The sequence below is a fragment of the Phocoena phocoena genome, chromosome 10 (assembly GCF_963924675.1).
Source record: "Phocoena phocoena chromosome 10, mPhoPho1.1, whole genome shotgun sequence".
Lineage (NCBI taxonomy): Eukaryota > Metazoa > Chordata > Mammalia > Artiodactyla > Phocoenidae > Phocoena > Phocoena phocoena.
This window is the reverse complement of record NC_089228.1, coordinates 33,594,033-33,617,752: the sequence shown is the minus strand read 5'-3', so window position 1 is coordinate 33,617,752 and position 23,720 is coordinate 33,594,033. Positions and strand designations below refer to the sequence as shown.

The 23,720-nt window shown below is 53.6% G+C and overlaps 1 protein-coding gene across 1 annotated transcript; it reads right to left on the bottom strand.

The window, feature by feature from the left end:
- Positions 1-1,078: 1,078 nt before the first annotated feature.
- Positions 1,079-23,487, bottom strand: WNT5A (Wnt family member 5A). The gene is made up of 5 exons (XM_065885411.1): positions 22,917-23,487; positions 16,856-16,989; positions 15,386-15,636; positions 10,685-10,977; positions 1,079-1,537 (listed from the first exon to the last, which is right to left on the bottom strand). The coding sequence occupies exons 1-5, from the start codon at positions 22,920-22,922 to the stop codon at positions 1,079-1,081; spliced, it is 1,143 nt and encodes a 380-aa protein (XP_065741483.1). The 5' UTR covers positions 22,923-23,487.
- Positions 23,488-23,720: the final 233 nt, after the last annotated feature.

The window sequence follows — 23,720 nt, the reverse complement described above, 5'->3', positions numbered from 1 at the left end:
GCATGGAGGAATCGGAGAGGGCGCGGGGTCAAGTAGGGAGGGCGGATGTCGCGCCCCCTCAGATAGGTTTTCTGCTCCGGTGCAGTGCTGAACTACACGCAGTTACCCTGTAGCTCGGGCTGAGGATCCGTGAAGGGAATTCAATTTATTATTTTCATTGTTATCATTTATTAACCAAGTATCCCTAAGAAAATTACAGTATATTTTCCTTTACAGTCAAGTCAACCTCCCTTGCCCTTCTCCAAACAAAAAGTCTAGTACCCAGAATCGCTCGGGGATCCTTTTCCAAGTGGCTAACCTAATTCCCACAACAGCGTCAAATCACTGACTTAATATAAGGAGTTTTAAAGTTTTCTCTTTTTTTTAATTTCTGGGGCTTCCCTCCCTGCGCCCCAAGTTTCAGTAGCTAGTAGAATGGACCATCTGTAGATGGAATGTTTGAGAACCGTGTGACACGTGATAAACCTTTTTTCTTTAAGGGATATGAGATTTTTGCTCTTAGACTTTAAATACCATTTTGGAAATGTTTCAGGCTGGCAGCCCCTGGGAAAGGGGCGGGGGGTGTGTGTCTCATTGTTTTGTTTTTTCTCTCAAGACCTTTCAACTTTCACCAGAGCACCGAATTCCTTTTAGTCACAGGAGCTAAATCACGCATAGATCTGTACCACCCTCTTGCAGCTGGACGCTACCTGTCCCATATGACCCCATAGTTGAGACAAAGAAAACAGTGTTTCCTTGACCTTCCAGATGTGCACACATCCAACTTAAGGTGTGCGTTATTCCCCCCTCATCCTATATACCAGCAAAAGAAGTCTTGTCTTACTTTTCAATGATCCACAAAATAAATATTTTCTTGGTTCCCACCCCCCCTTTTTGCCAAATAATAATTATAATATTAATAATAAACCACAGAGTTCTCAGATGGGAACAGGAAAAAAAAAATGGTTCCGGTTGCAATTCTTGGGGACAAAAAATAAACAGTATTAAAGACAACAACAACAACAGAATCACTGTACTTTCTATAAATAAGTGGGTCCTGGGAGTGGGGCTGGGTGACAGGCGGGCGGCGGGGTGCCCACTACTTGCACACGAACTGGTCCACGATCTCCGTGCACTTCTTGCACTTGACGTAGCAGCACCAGTGGAACTTGCAGTGGCAGCGCTCGGTCTGCACCGTCTTAAACTGGTCGTAGCCGCGGCCGCAGCACATGAGCTCACAGCCGTCCATGCCCTCGGACGTCTTGTTGCACAGGCGGCCCTGTGTGCCCAGCGAGCCGGTGCTCTCGTTGCGCACGCAGTAGTCGGGGCTGGGGTCGATGTAGACCAGGTCCTGCGTGGTGGGCGAGTTGAAGCGGCTGTTGACCTGCACCAGCTTGCCCCGGCTGTTGAGCCGCATGGCCGCTGCGCTGTCGTACTTCTCCTTCAGGGCGTCGCCCACCTTGCGGAAGTCGGCCAACTGCAGCCAGCACGTCTTGAGGCTGCACGAGCCTGACACCCCGTGGCACTTGCAGGCCACATCCGCCAGGTTGTACACCGTCTGTGGGGAGAAGGGAACAGTCAGCGGGCGAACTCACCCGTGAGCCCAGACTTGGGCGGGGGTCGGGTGACCGAACTCCCCCGGCTGGGTGGAGCCCTGGTCACCAGCTAAACCTGGGCTACTTCCCCATCGTCCTCCATGACCAGGAGCCTTGTGTTGCCTTCTTTAAAAAGTCTGCAAAATAAATAGCCTCTTAGCCCCTCATTATTACACATCATCATAATAAACAACCACAGTTTTTGAATGGGAGCCGGAAAAAAATTGGTTCCATTTGTCTCTTTTTTTTTTTTTTTTTGGCAGGGAAGAGCGTTGGCAGCAACTCATCCATCTTGAACACTCAGCCCAGAGCTGCTATCAGTTCCTCACCTGCGTCACCTGGACTCATCCTCAACACCAGCCCACGAGGGAAGAGCTCTCTCATCTGCATCTCACAGAGAAGGGAAGCGAGACCCAGCAAGGTGAGTTACTGACCCAACCACGGGGAAGGAGCGGGGGGAGCGGGGGGCAGGATTTGAACCCAGGCAGGTGGGCTCCAAGCTCATGCTCATGACTTGGCCCTGGGCACCCAGCTGGTAAGTGGCAGGGCTGGGCAGGCGTCCAGCCCAGGTAGGATCAGGGTTCAAATCTTTCCTCACTCTTACTATCACTACTGCTGTGTGGCAGGCACTATCGTAAGAGCCTTTTTACACGCTTCGTCTCACTTAATGCCCCCAGCGAGGTTGTAACGTGGCCTGGATTAGATGATGGCAGTGACGCAGATAGAGGGTAAGTGGCCCGCACAGGTCGCACAGCTAGAATGTGGGAGAACCGGGTGTGGATCTCAGGTACCCTCACTCCTGCTTCTCGCACACTCCCTACTCTCTATCCGCCCCTGCCTAGGCGAAAAGCATCCATCTTGGACCCAGGCGGACCTGGGTTGTTCTGTCCTAATCTGTCCCTGAATCTAGGCAACAGGCTTCACCATTCTGAGCCTCCGTTTTCAGTTTGGGAAGGGCACTGTGATGGTTGCAACCTCACAGCACGGTTGCAAGGATAAGATCAGGAGATGCGTGAAAGTACTTAGCAGGCAGGACGCAATCAGTAAACCTGGTCTGCAGGGTGACCGTCTGGACGCTGGTCCTGGGCCCTTGCCCAGTCACCCTGGCCTCGCAGTAGCAGCACCTATGGGTCTGGCCTCACGGTGCTGTGTGCCCAGCAGTCTGGGAGGTGGCGGCTGCCTATTTATAGTGCTGACTGCCCACAGTTCCTGTGCCAGTGACCCTCCAGAGCCGGCGTGCTGCTGGCACGCTGCACAGCGCCTGTCAGGAACCTGGAGGGCCAGAGTGAGTTAGAAGGCTGCTTCTGCCCAGAACAGCTACCTTCTCCCTCCAGGGATGCATAAGGGGCTTTCTTACAAGGGGAGCTGAAGTGTACTCCCTTGATATGAAGTGTTTCAGTCCCGCAGCTAGTCTGCAGAAGGGTTTTGCAAACCCTTCTATGTAACCTTCGCTCCCCTTTGAGGAAAATCAAAAGCTGATGTCCCAAGGAGATTCTAATATGATTTCCTGGTACAGTGTCTAACTTTCCTCCTCCCACCCCTACTACCCTGCAGAAAAACTGTCTTCCCAGTAATCTCACCCACCAGAATCCAAGCACAGTTCATTGCTCCAATTACAAAATTTCCAAAAACACTCCCCCTATTTAAAAATCCAAATGTTAAATGAAGTTCTATTGAAGGGGCTTTTCCCACTCTTCAAAATCCCCTCTCTCCACCTGGAAATCCCTTGACCTTCTGTTCTTGGTTGCTATAAGCCCCTAAGGATTTCTCTCCATGAGGGAAGTCGAAGAAATCCACAAAGATGGATGAAAGCACCAAACAGGGGCACAGTGGGGCACAGAAGGGTCAGCCATACCTGTCCTGGAAGCGTTTCTGGTCTGAGATGCTGGGCACCCGGCATGCAGCGTAAGGTGGTTGTGTCCCTGATGAGGGCAAGACCAAAGTCCTAGGGCCCCAGAGAGAGCGGGACTGGCATGCCCACTCCATGGCGCGGGTCGGCTGCCGAGGGGGGGGGAGTCCACGCACACTGCCGGCACCACAGCAACGGGCAGCCTCGGAAAGGAGAGGCCGCACTCACCTGGAGCAACTACCTGACCCCCTCAAGGCGCCACAGGTGAAATTCTCCAGAGTTTAGTCTTTCCCTGAGAACCGCCCCCCCCCCCAAATAGTTAAGATCAAATTTGAGAAGAAATAGGTTAGCTGGAATGATCTAGATAATCTTTGGCTTCCCTAAGTCCTTTGCTTCCAGTAACTAAGCTATCATTTATCAAGCACTTACCTCAGCCCTTCAATTGAACCTTATGAAATTGGATGTCAGAAATGGTGAAGTATCGGTAATAAGGTGCTATCTACTATGTGATGGCAGTGAGTCCTACAGCAACCCCAAGCGATAGCTAACGCCCATTTAACAGATGTGCGAATGGGGAAACCGAGGCTCAGAAACGAACAGACAGAAAGGGATTTTAACTTAGATTTCTTTAATCCCCAAAACTATGGCCCTTTACCCTCGAGCTGTGACACATTAGTTTCATTAAAAAAAAAGCGCATGGGCTTACAGGTCAATCCACTAATTCTCCCCACGGGCTTGAAGTGGTTCTCCAGCCTCAGTTTCCCAGTCTTTAAAATGAGGGGGTGTGGATGAGGGGCCCAAAGGCTCCTTCCAGGCCTCTAGCTTCACTCTGTGATTATCGTCCCTTTTCCTCACCCCAAAATACAGAAGACTGAAATCTCTGACCAGAAAGTTCCTGGCACTTACCTTGGGTTCTGTGAAAAAATAATGGCTCTGGTTTTCAGTGCTGCCAAAGTTAGGAAAAGTTTTCACCCCTTCATTATAAAGCAGGCATAAAGTGCCATGTGTTTAACCACAGGAAAAAAGGGTCTTTTTTAACGATTGTGGGCGAGCCTTTCACATCCGCATCAGGGGAAGGAAAGAATGAAACAGGGAGACTGGGGCTACCTGGCAAGGATTTCCTCTCCGCACACCTCTGAGCGGCTCTCTCCCCTCCCCAGAGCATCTCTCCGTACACCTCTGAGTGGCTCTCTCCCCTCTCAGCGCATCTCTCTGCACACCTCTGAGTGGCTCTCTCCCCTCTCCAGAGCATATCTCTGCACACCTCTGAATGGCTGTCTCCCCTCTCCAGAGCATATCTCTGCACACCTCTGAGTGGCTGTCTCCCCTCTCAGCACATCTCTCTGCACACCTCTGAGTGGCTCTCTCCCGTCTCCAGAGCATCTCTCCGCACACCTCTGAGTGGCTCTCTGCCCTCTCCAGAGCATCTCTCTGCACACCTTTTAGTGGCTGTCTCCCCTCTCCAGAGCACCTCTCTGCAAATTTCTGAGTGGCTCTCTCACCTTTCCAGAGCATCTCTCTGCACAATTCTGAGTGGCACTGCCCTCTCCAGAGCACCTCTCTGCACACTTCTGAGTGGCGCGCTCCCCTCTCCAGTGCATCTCTGCACACATCTGAGTGCCTCTCTCCCCTCTCCAGAGCATCTCTCAGCACACTTCTGGGTGGCTCTCTCTCCTCTCCAGAGCATCTCTCCGCACACCTGAGTGGCTGTCTCCCCTCTCCAGAGCATCTCTCTGCACACTTCTGAGTTTCTGTCCCCTCTCCAGAGCACATCTTTGCACATTCCTCAGTGGCTCTCCTCCCTATCCCGAGCACCTCTCTGCACACTTCTGAGTGGCTCTCTCCCTCTCCAGAGCATCTCTCTGCATACCTCTGAGTGGCTTTCTCCAGTCTCCAGAGCATCTCTCTGCACACTTCTCAGTGGCTCTCTCCCCTTTCCAGAGCACCTCTCCGCACACCTCTGAGTGGCTCTCTCCCCTTTCCAGAGCATCTCTGTCCACACTTCATTTTTTTTGCGGTTGTTTTCGTTTTGTTTTTTTGTTTTTTTGCGGTACGCAGGCCTCTCACTATTGCGGCCTCTCCCGTTGTGGGGCACAGACTCAGGACGCGCAGGCTCAGCGGCCATGGCTCACGGGCCCAGCCGCTCCGCGGCATGAGGAATCTTCCCAGACCGGGGCGCGAACCCGTGTCCCCTACATCAGCAGATGGACTCTCAACCACTGCGCCACCAGGTAAGCCTGCTCTGCACAATTCTAAGTGGCTCACCCCTCTCCAGAGCATCTCTCTGCACACTTCTGAGTGGTTCTCTCCCCTTTCCAGAGCATCTCTTCGCACATTTCTGAGTGTCTCTCTCCCCTCTCCAGAGCATCTCTCTGCACACTTCTGAGTGGCTCTCTCCCCTCTCCAGAGCATCTCTCTGCACACTTCTGAGTGGCTGTCTCTGTCTCCAGAGCATCTCCCTTCACACCTCGGAGAGGCTATCTCCCCTATGCAGAGCATCTCTCCGCACACCTCTGAGTGGCTCTCTCCCCTCTCCAGAGCATCTCTCGGCACACCTGAGTGGCTGTCTCCCCTCTCCAGAGCATCTCTCTGCACACTTCTGAGTTTCTGTCCCCTCTCCAGAGCACGTCTTTGCACATTCCTCAGTGGCTCTCCTCCCTATCCTGAGCACCTCTCTGCACACTTCTGAGTGGCTCTCTCCCTCTCCAGAGCATCTCTCTGCACACCTCTGAGTGGCACCTCTGAGTGGCTCTCTCCTCTCCCCAGAGCATCTCTCCGCACACCTCTGAGTGGCTCTCTGCCCTCTCCAGAGCATCTCTCTGCACACCTTTTAGTGGCTGTCTCCCCTCTCCAGAGCACCACTCTGCAAATTTCTGAGTGGCTCTCTCACCTTTCCAGAGCATCTCTCTGCACAATTCTGAGTGGCACTGCCCTCTCCAGAGCATCTCTCTGCACGCTTATTTTTTTTCCCTTTTTTGTGCTACGCGGGCCTCTCACTGTTGTACCCTCTCCCGTTGCGGAGCACAGGCTCTGGACGCAAAGGCTCAGCGGCCATGGCTCACGGGCCCAGGCGCACTGCAGCATGTGGGATCTTCCCGGATCTGGGCACGAACCCGTGTCCCCTGCATCGGAAGGCAGACTCTCCACCACTGTGCCACCAGGGGAGCCATCTCTGCACACTTCTGAGTAGCTCACCCCTCTCCACAGCATCTCTCTGCACACTTCGGAGTGGCTCTCCCGGCTCCAGAGCACCTCTCTGCACACTTCTGAGTGGCTCTCTCCCCTCTCCAGAGCATCTCTCCGCACACCTCTGAGTGGCTCTCTGCCCTCTCCAGAGCATCTCTCTGCACACCTTTTAGTGGCTGTCTCCCCTCTCCAGAGCACCTCTCTGCAAATTTCTGAGTGGCTCTCTCACCTTTCCAGAGCATCTCTCTGCACAATTCTGAGTGGCACTGCCCTCTCCAGAGCATCTCTCTGCACACTTATTTTTTTTTCCTTTTTTGTGCTACGCGGGCCTCTCACTGTTGTACCCTCTCCCGTTGCGGAGCACAGGCTCTGGACGCGCAGGCTCAGTGGCCATGGCTCACGGGCCCAGCCGCTCCGCGGCATGTGGGATCTTCCTGGACCGGGGCACGAACCCGTGTCCCCTATATCAGCAGGTGGACTCTCAACCACTGTGAAACCAGGGAAGCCCTGTCTGCACACATCTGAGTGGCTCTCTCCCCTCTCCAGAGCATCTCTCTGCACACTTCTGAGTTTCTTTCCCCTCTCCAGAGCACGTCTTTGCACATTCCTCAGTGGCTCTCCTCCCTATCCCGAGCACCTCTCTGCACACTTCTGAGTGGCTCTCTCCCTCTCCAGAGCATCTCTCTGCATACCTCTGAGTGGCATTCTCCAGTCTCCAGAGCATCTCTCCGCACACCTCTGAGTGGCTCTCTCCCCTCTCCAGAGCATCTCTGTCCACACTTCATTTTTTTTGCGGTTGTTTTCGTTTTGTTTTTTTGTGGTACACAGGCCTCTCACTATTGCGGCCTCTCCCGTTGTGGGGCACAGACTCAGGACGCGCAGGCTCAGCGGCCATGGCTCACGGGCCCAGCCGCTCCGCGGCATGAGGAATCTTCCCAGACCGGGGCACGAACCCGTGTCCCCTACCTCGGCAGGTGGACTCTCAACCACTGCGCCACCAGGTAAGCCTGCTCTGCACAATTCTAAGTGGCTCACCCCTCTCCAGAGCATCTCTCTGCACACTTCTAAGTGGCTCTCCCCTCTCCAGAGCATCTCTGTGCACACTCCAAAGTTGCTATCTCCCCTCTCCAGAGCACCTCTCTACATACTTCAGTGTGGCTCTCCCCTCTCCAGAGCATCTCTCTGCACACTTCTGAGTGCCTCTCTCCACTCACCAGAGCACCTCTCTGCACACTTCTGAGGGGCGCTCCCCTCTCAAGAGCATGTCTCTGTTCACTTCTGAGTGGCTCTTCCCTCTCCAGATCATCACTCTGCACAGGTCGAGTGGCTCGCCCGTCTCCAGAGCATCTCTGTGCGCACTTCTGAGTGGCTGTCACCCCTCCAGACCACCTCTCTGCACAGTTCTCAGTGGCCCTCTCCTCTTTCCAGAGATTCTCTCTGCACACTTCAGAGTGGCTCTCCCCTCTCCAGAGCATCTCTCTGCACACTTCTGAGTGGCTCTCTCCACTCACCAGAGCACCTGTCCGCACAATTCTGAGGGGCTCTCTCCCATCTCCAGAGCATCTCTGTGCACACTTCTGAGTGGCTGTCCCTTCTCCAGAAAGTCTTTGCACACTACTCAGTGGCTCTCTCCCCTCTCCAGAAAGTCTCTCTGCACACCTCTGAGTGGCTGTCTCCCCTCTCCAGAGCATCTCTCTGCACACTTCTGAGTGGCTGTCCCCTCTCCACAGCACGTCTTTGCACAGTACCCAGTGGGTCTCTCCCCTCTCCAGAGCATTTCTCTGCACACTTCTGAGTGGCTGTCTCTGTCTCCAGAGCATCTCTCTGCACACGTGTTCGTGGCTCTCCCCTCTCCAGAGGATCTCCCTTCACACCTCGGAGAGGCTATCTCCCCTATGCAGAGCATCTCTCCGCACACCTCTGAGTGGCTCTCTCCCCTCTCCAGAGCATCTCTCTGCACACTTCTGAGTGGCTGTCCTCTCTCCACAGCACGTCTTTGCACACTACTCAGTGGGTCTCTCCACTCTCCATAGAACCTCTGTGCACACTTTGGAGTGGCTGTCCCCCCTCTCCAGAGCACCTTTCTGCACACTTCTGAGTGGCTTTCCCCTCTCCAGAGAATCTCTCTGCACACGGGTTCGTGGCTCTCCCCTCTCCAGAGGATCTCCCTGCAGACCTCAGAGAAGCTATCTCCCCTCTCCAGAGAATCTCTCTTCACACTTCTGAGTGAGTGGCTCTCCCCTCTCCAGAGAATCACTCTGCACACTTCTGATTGCCTCTCCCCTCTCCAGAGCATCTCTCTGCACACTTATAGTGGCTCTCCCCTCTCCAGTGCATCTCTCTTCACACTTGTGAGTGGCTCTCCCCTCTCCAGAGCACCTCTCTGCACACTTCTGAGTTGCTCTATCCCCTCTCCAGCGCATCTCTCTGCACCCTTCTTCGCGGGTCTCCAGAGCATCTCTCTGCACACTTCTAAGTGGCTCTCTCCTCTCCAGAGCACCTGTCTGCCCACTTCTGACTGGCTCTCTCCCCTCTCCAGAGCATCTCTGTGCACAGTTTGGAGAGGCTCTCCCCTCTCTAGAGCACCTCTCTGCACACTTCTGACTGGCTCTCTCCCGTCTCCAGAGCATATCTCTGCACACTTCTGAGTGGCTCTCTCCCATGTCCAGAGCATCTCTCTACACACGTCTGAGTGTCTCTCCCCACTCTACAGCATCTCTGTGCACACTTCTGAGTGGCTGTCCCCTCTCCAGAGCACGTCTTTGCACACTACTCAGTGGCTCTGTCACCCTTCCAGAGCACCTCTCTGAAGACTTTGAGTGGCTCTCCCCTCTCCAGAGGATCTCTCTGCATACTTCGGAGTGGCTCTTCCCTTCAAGAGCATCTCTGTGCACACTTCTGAGTACCTGTCCCCTCTCCAGAGCACGTCTTTGCACACTACTCAGTGGCTCTCTCCCATCCCCAGAGCACCTGTCTGCACACTTCTGAGTGGGTCTCCCCTCTCCAGACCATCTCTCTGCACACGTCCGAGTGGCTCTCCCCTCTCCAGAGCATCTCTCTGCACCCTTCTTTTTTTTTTTTTTTTTTTTTTTCTTTTTTTGCGCTACGTGGGCCTTTCACTGTTGTGGCCTCTCCCATTGCGGAGCACAGGCTCCGGACGCGCAGGCTCAGCGGCCATGGTTGACGGGCCCAGGCGCTCCGCGGCCTGTGTGATCCCCCGGACCGGGACACGAACCCGCGTCCCCTGCATCAGCAGGCAGACTCTCAACAACTGCGCCTCCAGGGAAGCCCTCTGTGCACACTTCTGCGTGGCTCACCCCTCTCCAGAGCGTCTCTCTGCACACTTCTGAGTGTCTCTCTCACGTCTCCAGAGCATCTCTCTGCACACTTCTGAGTGGCTCTCCCCTCTCCAGAGCACCTCGATGGGCCTGATGGTCAGACCTATATAAAACTCCAGTCTGTTAAAAATGCTCCTCGTTTTGGTAGAACTTGTGTTTCTGAAAAACCCTGAATCCATCATGCCTGCTACCTAATGACACAAGGAGGGGCACGAAGAAAGCAGAGGGGTAGGTAAGTAACCCTGGAAGCTTGGGTGAGGGCCTTATGAGCTGGGCACCTACTGGCATAAATAACTCCCCTGTTCTCCATTTAAGCCCAGCCACAAACTTGATCCCAGGCAGAGGGCAGCGAACGTCAGGAACATTTTTATTTGTGAGCTGGCCTGGCCAGCTCTACTGTGGACCAATTACAAAGGCAAAGAAAGCTCTTTCTCAGGCCAGGTCAGGAGCACCTTGGCTGGAGGGGGCCAAGGCGGGATGCTTCCCCTCCAGGAGGCCTTTCTGGGGTGTCCACCCCTCTCCAGGGAGGCCTGTGTGTAGCTGCTTGGGGAGGGGGTGGGGGGAGAGTGGAAAGAGAGCAGCAGTGAGAGGCGGGGAGAGACCGGCAAAGCTAGGACGGGAGGCGGAGGCAGAGACGGGAAGAGAGGGAGACCCAGACGCAGAGACAGAGAGAGAAACGGAGAGTGGAGCACAGCACCGCCCGCCCCCAGGAGGGACGCGGCGGCGGGGATGCTCACCCTGCGGCCGGCCTCGTTGTTGTGCAGGTTCATGAGGATGCGCGCGCTCTCGTAGGAGCCCTTGGCGTGGATGCGCTCCCGCTCGCGCGCGTCCACGAACTCCTTGGCGAAGCGGTAGCCGTAGTCGATGTTGTCGCCGCAGCCGCCCCACAGCCAGTCCCGCGGCAGGTCCTTGGGGCGCGCGGCGCGGCTGCAGCCACAGGTGGACAGCTCGCCCTCGCGGCAGGCGCGGCTCATGGCGTTGACCACCCCCGCGGCGCTCACGGCGTACGTGAAGGCCGTCTCGCGGCTGCCTGCGGGCGAGGACGGGTGAGTGGGCGCCCCGCACTCCGCAGCCCCGGCCGCCCCGGCACTGCCCCAGTGCCGCAGAGGGCGGGTGGCAGGGGACCGGCTGGCACACCGCCGAGCCCCCGCTCCTGGCTGGGGAACTAGCAGGCACTGATCCTCCGCCCGCCTCCCCCCCCCACCCCGAGGGGGAAGGCGGGAGACATTCCCCCCCCCCACACGTAGAAGCGACACATGACAAAGGAGTAGCATCCCTGGTACCTCTTCTCTGACACTTCAGAGCCCAAGGCAGGATTCTAAGCCGTGCTGGCCTGATATTTCTCTACACCTCTTATGAAAATATTCCAAACTTATTTTCCAAAATGCCCATGAAAGAAGTCGCTGAGGGAAAACGCAGAATTGGGGTAGACTTCCTTACACTTATTTTAATGTTTGGTATTATTTTCATTCTGAGTTACCTACAGGGCAGGAGCATGGGAGCTGCAAGGCTTAGAGCCCCTGCAGCAGCCCCTCCCCACTCCCTGCAGCCTCGGTGGTTGAAACCCGGCTTTCCCATCCTCCATCCGCAGCATCTAGCCTGTCTCAGAACAAGGCTCCTGACTTTCCCAGAGGACGTTTCTAAACTGGTCCCTAGAGAGTTTTAAATGAAACTAGCCTCTTCTCAAACCCCAAGCTGACCGGGCTGACACTTCTCACTCACGTAGGTGAGTGTCTGTCTACTTTTAAAACAGCCCGCAGTTCCTTAGTGTCACTTCTGCAGCTCCCCAGCAGCCTCTGACTCCAAGTGTTAGGATAATAGCAAAAAGGAGGAAAAAAAATAAAAAGGTTCTTCTTCCCCAAACTTGTAAAGAATATGTAGGCCTAGAGGAAAGAAGTTCTCTCCTTCCCTAAAACTTGTAAAGAGTATCTCCCTGTCAAACGGTTCTATAGGAGCCCTATTTGTAAGGACTAAAAAACAGGTAACCATAGACTACCTCCATCTCCACTTGTATGTGGAGACATTTCTACATGTAACAAGAAGTCACTTAACGTATTGTCCTATGAGCGAGAAAGGGTTAACACCCGGCCAGCTGAAGCTGGGCCTGGGGTGGGGGGGGTGGAAGGGGGGGCAAGATGAGGGGGTCCTTCTTTTCCTCAACTATAAAATTAAGGGTATTGAACTAGCTGCCTAGGGGAAAAAAGGGCCCCTTCCGGCACTAGAATCTCTTTACCGGAAACGGTTGCTCCTATACTTAAAGAGCTTGCTAACAATCTTTTTCTTTGCGGGGGGCGTGGACAAGGGGGGAGAGCACAAGAACAGCTGACAACAGGACTCAGCCCCAACCAGAAGGCCCATCCTGCAGGAGGACGGCTCTGCCCATGCAAGTATCCCCCGCCAGGCTGCCCTTTTCTTGGACTTCTGCTCCACACTTCAACCCACAGCCATTTGTGATCTCCCTTCCAGGAACAGTGATGGTTCTGATTTACCAGAGCTTCCCTCCCACATTTTAAAAAATGAATAACTTGAGGACTGTACCGGTGGTTGACAGGAGGATCCAGAAAGTTCCTGTGGGGGGGGGGGGGGTGGCGTGGGGGGTGTTACATCTACCTAGCCTGAATTGGCAAGGCAGAGAACAGCAAGGGAGTGGAGAGAAATGAGGAGAGCAGACAGATTCTAGGGAGTGATTTGAGGATTAACGCTGATAATATAGAAAATGCTGTGTCCCTGGACGGGAGACTTGTAGAATAAAGAGGTAGTCTGAGGAAGAGAGAGAAAAACAATCCTCTGGAGACAGAGGAAGATAAACCACTCTCCTGTATATATAGAGCACAAAAGGGCTTTTACATAAAACACAATAATGCTGCTATTTTCATAAGTCTATCTTGAACATATCCTTTTTTTGCCCCAGAATACAGACCTGGTAGAAATCTCTAAGCTAACTGGTCATTGCAGGGAAACGTCAGCTTGAAAAGTGCTCTTTGGCTAAAGCCTGTGGATACAGTCATCCTGGATGGAACACTGCTGGTCCAGTTACAGCTCCCTCCCTGTGAAATCTACATCTACTCCTATTCTCACCCTCCTTAAAAATGGCGCCTTTCTTATACATCTTTTCACAGCATGGAAACAAAGACGAGACAGAGACAAAAGCTGGAAGGAAAGGCTAGCATGATGAAAAAACGATAAAGTTTCCAAAATGAAGAGTGGGCCCTTTATGAGGCGATGGTGTACAGCGCCTGGACTGGCCTTGAGAAAGGAGGTAAGGGGTTGGGGGTGGCAGCCTGAGTCAGACACTGGCCCCATCACAGGGTCAGATTCTCAGGGACAAGAACTGGCCTCCACGTCCCTGCTGTACTAAGTGCTCTGGAGTGGGGCACCCACATACCTAGCATCAAAGGTGTTTTAAATTTTCCCTTATCTCATTCTCTTCCAACATACCATTAAATAGAAAAGTGAAAGCTAAGTAACTTTTCCACTATTGGCGTGGGGTCCATGTTTCTCTTCCATAAAAATCTATTCTGATTTTTCTTCTCTCCATCTCTCTCTTTTTTCTTTAAAGGCTCTGTCTGCGTTCACCCGAAAGCCACCCAGCAGCAGCTTTCTGCTCTGAGACCTTGGACACCTGAGGATCCTTGGGCAAGGTGCTCCCAGGGCCTCCGTGACTTGCTAATAGGATCTAGGAGGGCTCCCTCCTCTAAGGCCGCCACAAGGTTCCACTCCGGCCCAGTTCGATTCAACCTAGACAGTGCCACACAGCTGAGGACCAGAGAGTCTACTTACAGGGGACAATTAAATACAGGCCTTTGTACCAAGGGTTCTGCTTGTTCCCTGAGGAGGCAGGCTCTTTGAATCTTGGACCACATTTTAAATAAATCTTCAGCAGAACTCAAATCCACTCAGCAAACGATAGCTTATTCTGAACACGTTGGCCCAAAACAGACTACGTAGGAAGAGGATCTTAAAGCTGTGCTCCAGTGACTACACAGAAAAACAGTTCCAATTTGCTATCTTCCTTCCTTGTGGCCATCGGAGGTGTATGATTTTCACTACCTCGTATACATGTGAAAAGCCACTCCCATAGTTTAGTTTGAGAGGAAGGCAGATAGGGGGAACATATAAGGCAAAGGTGACGGGGGAAAGCTGACAGGTCACCATTCTGATATAGCCCAAAAAAAAAGGTTTTGGGTCACTCACAATATCAAAATGCACCAGAATTCCATCTTCACTACGCTGCCCGTTAACTACATAAGGCAGCCCACAATCAGGGGAAAACTCCGGTGTTCCTGAAGCTTAACTCCTAGGTTCAGAGCCCAGTACATACATTAGCACATTTTAATCATTAACAGGAAGGACAAAGCCCTATGAAACTCTGCAGGCTGAGGCTGCAGACCATTTTCCCATTCAATTAGAGGAACAGCTTCCACTCCTGTATTATTGTAGTTTATGAAGCCGCTTGGCTCAAACATCCACTGACAACTCTTTTTTGTTCTCAATGAATGCACTTTTCAGGGTTTTTAAAAAAAGCGTTTTATCCGTCCATGACGGACATTAAGCCAACTTTTTATCTTCAGTCAGTATAAATAGTTAATTGCTTTGATAAATTGCTTATTTTAGGAGTCACTGCAGTCATATTAATTACACAGGCTTGTTTGCATAAAAGTAAAAAGAGACCGAAAATATTCACGAGAAAACACAGACAGGACCACATCTGTGAGACTGTAGCCTATGCTATTCAACCGAACCAGAGGCAAACTGATGTGCCAAATTCTTTGCCTTTAGCCCAGTTTTAATGCCACCTCCTCCCTGAACGGAATAGCAAGTTCAACAACACATTTAAAAATAAAGAATTGGACCGTGAGCCATACGTTAAAACTTTTTAAAGTTTCTAGGCTGAGATCTGAAGCACGTGCCTTTATATCAATGGCCAACATCGCAAATGTAAATTGGATCACATCTGATTAAACTTCTTTCTGGGCCTAAAAATAAAGCCTTTAACATGTATATCTTGATAGCCTCAGGAAATAGCTATATTAGGAAAATTAAAACCTTGTTTACTTCCAACACATCCAGCATTCTGAAAGATGACAGTTTTTGGTCTGATGCTTGGGCCACTTTAAAATGACTCAGCTTTCCTCCTCATCTTTTGAGATGAGGTGTTCTGCTACTACTATTTTAAACAAAATGCTTTTTAGAGAAATTAAGTGTTCAGAAAAATGAAGGTGTCTTTGATGCCCTCCCCCATCTCCTGATTTGGGTCAAGAAGTCCAAAACTTATAATTAGATGTGGGGACAGGCATACACACAGCCATAATGACAAAATTCCCAAGCCACCAGCCTGCTGGAAGACTCCCTCAGTATCAAGCTTGTAAGTAACACTAAAGACTTCTCCTAGGAGAGAAGTTTCTATATATTTAAAAATACATTAAATGGTTTCCTACCTATCTGCATGACCCTGCCGAAGACTGAGGTGTTATCCACGGTGCTGCAGTTCCACCTCCGGTGTCGGAACTGATACTGGCATTCTTTGATGCCTGTCTTTGCGCCCTCTCCGATGTACTGCATGTGGTCCTGATACAAGTGGCATAGTTTCTTCTGTCCTTGAGAAAGTCCTGCCAGTTGGCTGCACAGAGGCTGTGCTCCTATGATATATACTTCTGACATCTGAACAGGGTTATTCATACCTAGCGACCTAAAAAAGGGAGGGGGAGATGTGCATTCAAGATTTACGTGAACTCTCAAGGTGGGCCCCCTGAAAACATGTCAGCAATACATAGTTTTAGGCACACAGATGCTTTTTCTCTCCTGCTTGTCCTCATGACAAAGTATGAGAAGGGCTTCATAAAACTCCTCTGTTTAAACTCCACTCAGAAAACAGAGGTATTGTGTAGTCCCCATCCTGCCATCTGGCTCCTCCGTTAGAGTTTTCACTCCCTTCCTTGCCCCTCGCCGCCATATACCTGAAGCAGAATTTCACAGAATTCTGAAATCCACACCAGAGAAGGGGGAAATGGCAGTTTGGGGTACGGGCCTCTGACGACCGATCTGCCTTGAAAAATGTATGAATGCCAAAAGTAGACACAATTAGACACGGGTAGGAGATAGATAGCAGTTCCTTTTGACTGATGGAAGAGCAGTAGGACAAGTGTACTGAAGAATACTTGTCCTACCGAAGAAAAATTCAGCCCGTTCCGGACATTTTAAAAGGGCTCCTTATGTGATTGTGAAAGACCCAAGACAGGGTATCCAGTGAACAGAAGTCGTGTTTGACAGTCAGAAAAATGCTGTTCATTTACAGCGAAAAAATATCCAGAACGCCGTCAAAAATAATCCCCTGGATATACTGCAGTCTATCTTCAAGGCCCCTGCCGGCAAGAAACCCTCGTTTAGGGACATTTGACTACTTCAAGTTGACCTCCTTTTGATCAAATTTCAAGCCCCAAATACCCACTTGGAGGTTAGCTGTCTTCCTACAACTCTGCCTACCCCAGACCCTGAAGGTTAATAACCTCAAGTGACAGAAAATAAACGCTGGAACTCACTTTTACTGCCTCGAGGTGGCAAAAAGTAAATTTTATAGATAGGCTTACAATTATTAGAGAAGTGAATTTCGGTTCCCCTTTATTACATGATGTGCTACAAGCATACCTCTGAACAAGGACCTCACAGAAAAAGGTCTGAATTTATAGGTTCTGATTCCCTATGGAGCTAAAGATAAGCTTCAAAGCATCAGCAAATTAAAAAAATGTTTTGATTTAAAGATACATATATATGTATATACATACCTGTATAAGATATACATATATATGTGGATTAGATAAATGCACCCAAACTCACGACTCAGCTTTAAATATTGCAGCATTATACAAACGAATCTTTAAATAAAAGAGTATGCACATAGAAAAACTTACCACCAAGAATTGCCTTCTATTACGACCTGGGCGAAGGAGATAAATATGGCCAAAGCCATTAGGAAGAACTTGGAAGACATTGCCCTTCCAGCCGTCCCCAAAGCAACTCCTGGGCTTAATAGTCCAATCGACTTCTGGAGAGGGAAGAAAGGAGCAGATGTTTATTGCCTCTCAGATAATTTTCAAGCATACAAGTTTAAACAACGGAAGCATCCGGGGTCTCTTAAGTTTACTGTTGATTGACTGCGCTTCTCCTCCGTGAGTTTTTTGATGGCAAGATATAGGCAGTTTCTTTTTCCAAATTAATCCACCCACGCAACCTCACCAGGAAATCTGATTTCGCTGGGATCCTGCGCGCGGGGCACGCCAGCGATTACAAACATGTCTCAATGCTGTTGAGTCAAAACCCCGGTGCCAGGCGCTGCCTCCTTCCTGCTTGCTCGCGTCCCGCACCCCCTCGCTCCCCTCTAGTTCGCGCTGCGCTGAGTCCCTCCTCGGGAATTCACTCAGGAACCCGCTGCCACCCTCGTCCGCTCCCCGACCTGGGCAGAGCAACAAGTGGAGCCGGAATTAATTCCATGAGCGAGAGGAGCGCAAAGGCGAGAGGATCGCGCCGCCGGCGGCTGCGGAGGAGGCGGAGTGGCCGGCGCAGGGGTGGGGGGTGGGGGCAGCACGCGGGGGGGGTGGGGTGGGGGGGGGAGGGCAAAGGGTGGGGGGCGAGGCCCGCGGGAGCAGCGCGCGCGCGAGTGCCCAGCTGGGAAATGCGGCTCCGAATTAACATCGTCTGTTTCATAATCAGTTTACGGCCCGCTTTGGGGCCAGCCACTTCCAGAGGGGGAAGGGCAGCCCGGGTTTCCTTAGAACGCTCTTCAGCCAGACTGGAGGGGGGAGAAGGAGATGGGGGGGGGGGCACAGGGGATAAGGGGGAGAGCGAGCTGCTCTCCCAACCAAGGAAACCGGAAAACAATGCCCTCTCCCCTGCCTTCGGCCTCCTCCTTGGACTCAGTGTACCCCAGAGAAGGGATATACCCCAGAGAAAAGAAGGAGGTCCGGGTCCCGCTGTCCCGAGAGACGGGGTCCCTCGGCCCTCCCCGCAAGCCTCCCCCAAATTCTGATTTTCTCACTCCCCCTACCGCCCCCCTCCGATCTCCACTCCTGGCAGCTGCCACGGAGAAAGGGGAAAGGAAGCCAAGAGGGACTCCAGTTTCCTTTGGTCCTGGTCTGGAGTTGACCATCTCTCTATCGCGACACCGTGAGCCTGGTCCTGGAACAGCGCCACCCCACCCTCCAGCCCAATTCAGACTTGGTTGGGTCAGTCCCGAAAGGTGAGGGTCCAAGGCGAGGCCAGAGCCGGTGCGAGTGAGCCCCCGCCGGCGGGGCCAGAGATGCTCCCGCGCCTCAGCTGAGTCCCTGCATTCCAGGGCGCCAGGGGCCCTTGGCAGCGAAGGTTCGCGTCGTGAAGAATTTCGGAGGCAGGGGGCGGCCTTGGAAGCTTCCGCTGCCGTCCTCCCCACTGGTGACTTCTCCACCTGTAGGCGGCGGCGGAGCGAGGCGGTGGCGGGTGCGGGTGGGAGGAGCGGGTTTCCAAAATCCCCTTTTACATCTCTGATAAGGGTAACCCGGCCGCGCCGCGCCGCCCGCAACCCCCGAGGGAGCCCCTTCCTCGGAAAAGGGAAGGTGAGCCTCCTCCAGGCGGCAGAACGGCCTGGCCTGGAACCTGCGCCGGAAAAGAGATCGAGGGAACCTAGGCAGCCGTGGAAACGCGAAGGGGCTCGGGAGCGCGCCACAGCTTTTCCCTGCCAGCCGCCCTTTTGGCCCAGACTCCTTGGGGCTCCTCGAGAGGAAATGCTTATGTGGTCCCAGTGCCCGCTACCCAGGGCTCCGCGCCTGTGTCCCACTCGTCCCTAAAACGCCGCAAAGCCCGGGGAGCATCCCGGAGAATAGAAACCTGGGGTTTCCCCAGCCCAGCAGAGAGAAGGCTCCGTCTTCCTCCCCACCCCCGCCCCAAGTGTCAAGTTTCCTCCAGGGGAGGGGGTTGGTTGCGAGGGCTGCCTTCGCGCACGGCCCAGGCTGCGAAGTCTCCTCTCCCCAGCGGCGGCCAGGACCGCGTGCGCACACATTCATACACACACGCACATTCACACACTCACTCGTCCACAGACACACACGCTCCGACGTGCTTCCAAGGAGGCGGCAGAGATCGCTGCGGGCTGCGCGCACTTTCCGAGCTTCCCGACGGGCGGGGCGCGTGGGGCGGGGAGCGGGCAGTGGAGAAATTGGTAACAGATTCGGCGGATTACCGCGGATCTCTTTGTTAGAGGCGAAGCCACACAAACCGAACCCACTCTCGGCCCGACGACCCCGGGGCGAGTCCACTCGTTCACAGAATGGGGGCCAACTGGGAGCGGGCCATTTGGTTTCTGCGACTCGGGTCTCTAAGCTCCAGGCTGGGGGTAGGCCGGAGGTGTCCCAAAGGGGATCCGGCAGGAGAGCCCCGCGAGTCGCGTCTCCACTTAACCCCGCGTGCTTGGCCGGAAACACCTTGGCCCTCTTCCCGCTCCAATCCCCGCGCAACCCAGAAAAGGCCCCACAATTTTGAAAGACAAGGAACCCACAGCAAACTCACTAATACATCCACTACTCTGTAGGGTGAACGTCCCTGCCTGTTTACCAAGAGATCTGATCCGAAAAGAGTACGAATAAGACCTCTCCGGAGACTGTTAACACCGAGGGTAAAACAAAAGTTCTTGGGAGAAGCTGAGTTCACCAAAGAACGGACTAAAAGTTTTTGAACAATTTCAGAGCCCAAAGAAACCGACTTTGTAAGGATCCTTGGAATCTGTTCCTAGTGTGCGACAAGTAGGAGGGCTGCGGGCATTTGAGAGGTTCAAGCACAGGGGAGGCGTGAGGTGGGGGTAGGGCGTTCGTTCGCACGCCCTTGTTTCCAGCCTCAGAACAGATCCCTAACCCTTCTTGAGAGAGAGAGAGAGAGAGAGAGAGAGAAATCCGTCACACTAGTTTAGAGGACGTTTGGGGCAGCAGAAAGCTTCGGAACGCACGCGCAAACTCGCGCGGCACCCAAGTCCGAGGCCGGAGGCCACTAAAACGAAATTCCCCGGAGGGAGGGCGAAGATTCTGGACCGTCGGCCGACGGCGCTACCTCACTTGATCTGGGTATCCCCTGCCACCTCCACCCTCAGCCCCCACCCCCAGTCTCTGGGAGCGGAAATGATGGAGAAACTGGGAGGAAGAAATTAGATTGACCTGGGCTCGTGCTGGCGAAAAGCACAGGAAACCCCAAGAATCCCAGCTCTTAGTGGGAGATAAATTTTGTTTCCCCCCCCACCTGCGATCTCTCCTGAAAGCACGGAAAGAGACGGCGAAAATTGCAGAAGAAAAATCAGTGGCAGCCACAAAATTGGGGCGTCCTGCCCAGGGAAACGCCGCTGAGGGAAGCAGGAGGGGATGATGGGCTGAAAGGAGGTCCGCTTTGGGGGAGCAGACAAGGAGCCAGAGCTCCGCCAAGGGTGCCTCGGGAAGTGTCCACAGCGCTGAGTGCTGGGGGGGCGGGGGCTGTGTGGAGCAGAGAGAGGAGGTGGAGGAGGGAGCTCCTTGAGCCCAAATCAGTGCAAGGAAGGTGTGCAGCCTCTGATTGCCCTGTCTCAGAACCGACACCAGGTCCGGTAACAGGGCCTATCCAAGGGAAGAACGGTGGCCAAGTCTAGTTCTGTTCCTTGCCTCACCTCATCCATCCCCAGACAAGGCTCTCCAGACTGCAAGACAACTCTCTCTCTGTCTCTCTGTCTCTCTCTCTCTCTCACACACACACACACAGATGCCACTTCCACCTTCCCACACAAGATGTCTAGCTCTCTCTAGCCACAGGCTCTCAACTCTGTCCAGAAGAGCTGTTTGTCGGCAGAAGGAGAAAGGAAATTAAAGAACACTTCAACCCCCACTCTTCAGAGGCAGTTTCAACTCCACTTTTTAATAGACAAGAAACAGACCGAGAGGGAGAGAAAGCACCACTTGTCCTCGACCACACGGAAAACTGGTGAGAGCGCCAAGGCCAGACCGGAGACTTCCTTAGGGTGACGCTCCTGTTCCTTGCTATGCCCTGGAGAAGCGGTACCGATCCTTCTTCCACTTGCCCGAGCCCCATTTGCTGCGTCGCACCCTTGGCCCCTTCCTTATTAACGCAGCCGCCCAGTGCAGCTTGGCCTCTGGGGGCCTCCGAGGGCCCCTCCTGGGAGAGTGGGACCTGGTGATCTGAAGGGATGTGCTTGCAGAGCCAGAGGTGGGAGGAAGAGGCTAGCAGCTGCCCGCCGGCCCAAGGAACCGAGACTCCGAGACGTCCTACCTCAAGGCAGCCAACAGGGGGCAGCCGGTACCGCACAGCGAGGAAGAAAAAGACTTCAGGACTAGCTGAGCTCTGGCGCACCGTACTAACCCCTTGTGCACCGGAGAGCTCCGCTGAGCGGAGGGAAAAGCAAGGGACTCTTTGGCTGGGCCTCTTGGGTAGGGTCTTCCTTTGTGGAGACGGGCCTGGCTAAGTAAGGCTAGTATATCCAAGACCCGAGAACAACTGACCTTCTACTCCGCCCCAAAACACGCAGGGCACAGGTCCACACACTCGGACACACAATTTCCACTGCCTCCCATCGCCTGCGCGCTTTCTTTCAGCTTTGGCCCCTCGGAACTCCCCTGGCAGAAGTTGTCTAGAAACAAAATCTCCGCGTCTGGCTGGAGCAGCCTTGAACGTTGGCGGGAGGGCAGGGGTTGAAGAGGTGCGATCCCACCGCTGGCTCCAAGTGACTTCCAAACAGTAAGCTGTCCATTTAAAGAAAGACGAGGGAGGAGAAGGGACCCAGATGCCAGGCTGTGATTGGAAAGTAAAACAAGGCCACAGGGTCTCCCAAGTTTGGGGGTTTTAAAAACGGGTTTGTTTTTTTTTTTTTTTTTGGTTGGGGGGGGGCTTGTTTGCTTTAGGAAACATCTTAATTACAATTCCAAGCTTATTTTCTAGAAAAACTGAAAAGGGGAGAGATCAAGAAAAATGAAAATAAGGATCGAAGCTTGGAGGACAGAGAGGAAAAGTTGTTCGGAAAATAGCAAGTTATACCGCAGGAAGAAATGTTAACTTTCTGTAAAAGTGAACTCTCGGTGACCCTCGGAGTGTGTGACTCGGCTTTAACATACAACTGACAATTAAAACAAACAAGAGTTCACAAACTGCCCCCCGCCCGCTCTCCCAATGCGGAGGCCCAAACGTTTCTAAAGGACAAGGCAGATTCCGCGCAGGGGGCCGGGGCGCGCTCTCCCAGCGGACAGGATTAGAGCCACCACTGCCAGCCCTCCCCGCCCCCATCACTGGTGCAAACTGCGGAGCTCACCCAGTGGCAACTAATAATGCTAATAACGCGACCCCGTTCCCCGAGCCAGGGTGCACGCTGGCGCCCTGCCAGGCACTCTTAAAGGCACAGGGCCTGCAGCGCTTGGGTCCCCGGCTGCGTTGAGCTTGCAACCTGGCCTCTGGCTGCAGAGGGCGAGAGGTGCGCTGCTCGGCACAGTCGGCCCCTAGTCCAGCTTCACGGTCTCTCAACCAAGGGAGTCCCCTTCCCCTTTCTGAGCCCTGGCTGCACACCTTCTCGGTGCCCGCGCTCGGTAAATATTTGTTGAATTGAATCATTATGCTGTTACTGAAATATACAGAGTAAATTACACTCGCGTTTCTCAGGGCAAAAGGAAACTCATCCGTGAACCGCTGTGTTTCTGTCTTGTCTCTTCCCCACTTTTTCTCCAAAGTCTAAAAAGTTTGCAGAACGTTTGGTGGGACTAGGTCTCCTGGGAGGCCGAGGCAGTGCGCGGGGCGGGGGTGGGGGGGGTAGCGCGGCAGGGAAAGGGTAGGGGTCCCTGCCAGCTACGCGGGAGTTCTAGCCTCTCCAGGCATTAGGAGAACTGGGGGGGAGGGATAGGAATAGGTGGAAGGGGGGGCGGGATATTTAGTTAACTTCCAAAAGAAAAAAAAGTGGCGAGCGTCGGCGGAGCACAGAACACCTACCTTCATTGCGAGGGGGAGGGGGCGCGGGGAGGAAGTCGCCGCAAGACCGAGGGCAGCCGAAGAATCTGAGCGGAGCGGCCGGGTTAAGCCTGGAGGGACGATCCGGCGCAGAGCTGCGTGCTCCTCCAGGGCGCGTCTGGCAGGCTCAGGGGATTGGAGCCCAAGCGGTCACTGGCGTCCGAGTCTGGGTGCCTGAGCCGGAGCAGCGCTGGGATGCGTCCGTGAACCGAGGGGCGCCGAAGTCCGCCTGCCGGCAGCAGGAACAGGGCCCGGCCGGCGCGCAACAAGGGAGCCGCGGGTCCGGCGAGGGCGCGCAGGCGACTGTTTCGCGGCGAGGCGCTCCCTCTCCAACGTCCATCAGCGACGGCGGTAATTAGGGCTTTCCAACCCCAAATGTGGGCGTGATTGTGCAAAATACTTTACAACAAATAAAAAAAAAATCTTCACAAGCGGGTGAAAAAAATGCCCCACAACTCAACTCTGGCCCGGGGCGGGGGGGTGGGGGAGGCGATCCGTGAGCCCAGGTGCCCCCAGTTCATTCACACCACGGATTCTGCAGACTCCTGGCGGCTCACGCCTCCTGATCTCCAGCTCCTCCTCTCCAAGTCTGTGGCCGAAACGTCTGCTTCCAGGCGCTGATCCTGCGGCCGCGAGTGAGTGTGTGGATGTCTGTGTACACACACAGACACACACCCAAACACACACACACCCACACGCACTGCAGCTTGGGGGCCACAGAACAATCAGGCGCGCATGGGTTTTTCTCCGGGAGATGCCGCTGAAAATGCAGAAGTCGCCATCCAA

Coding starts and splice junctions, on each gene's coding strand:
- WNT5A (XM_065885411.1), bottom strand. Junction 15,637..16,855: donor ATAGAAGGCAATTCTTGGTG/GTAAGTTTTTCT, acceptor TCCCTTTTTTAG/GTCGCTAGGTATGAATAACC. Junction 1,538..10,684: donor ACAACGAGGCCGGCCGCAGG/GTGAGCATCCCC, acceptor TTCTCCCCACAG/ACGGTGTACAACCTGGCGGA.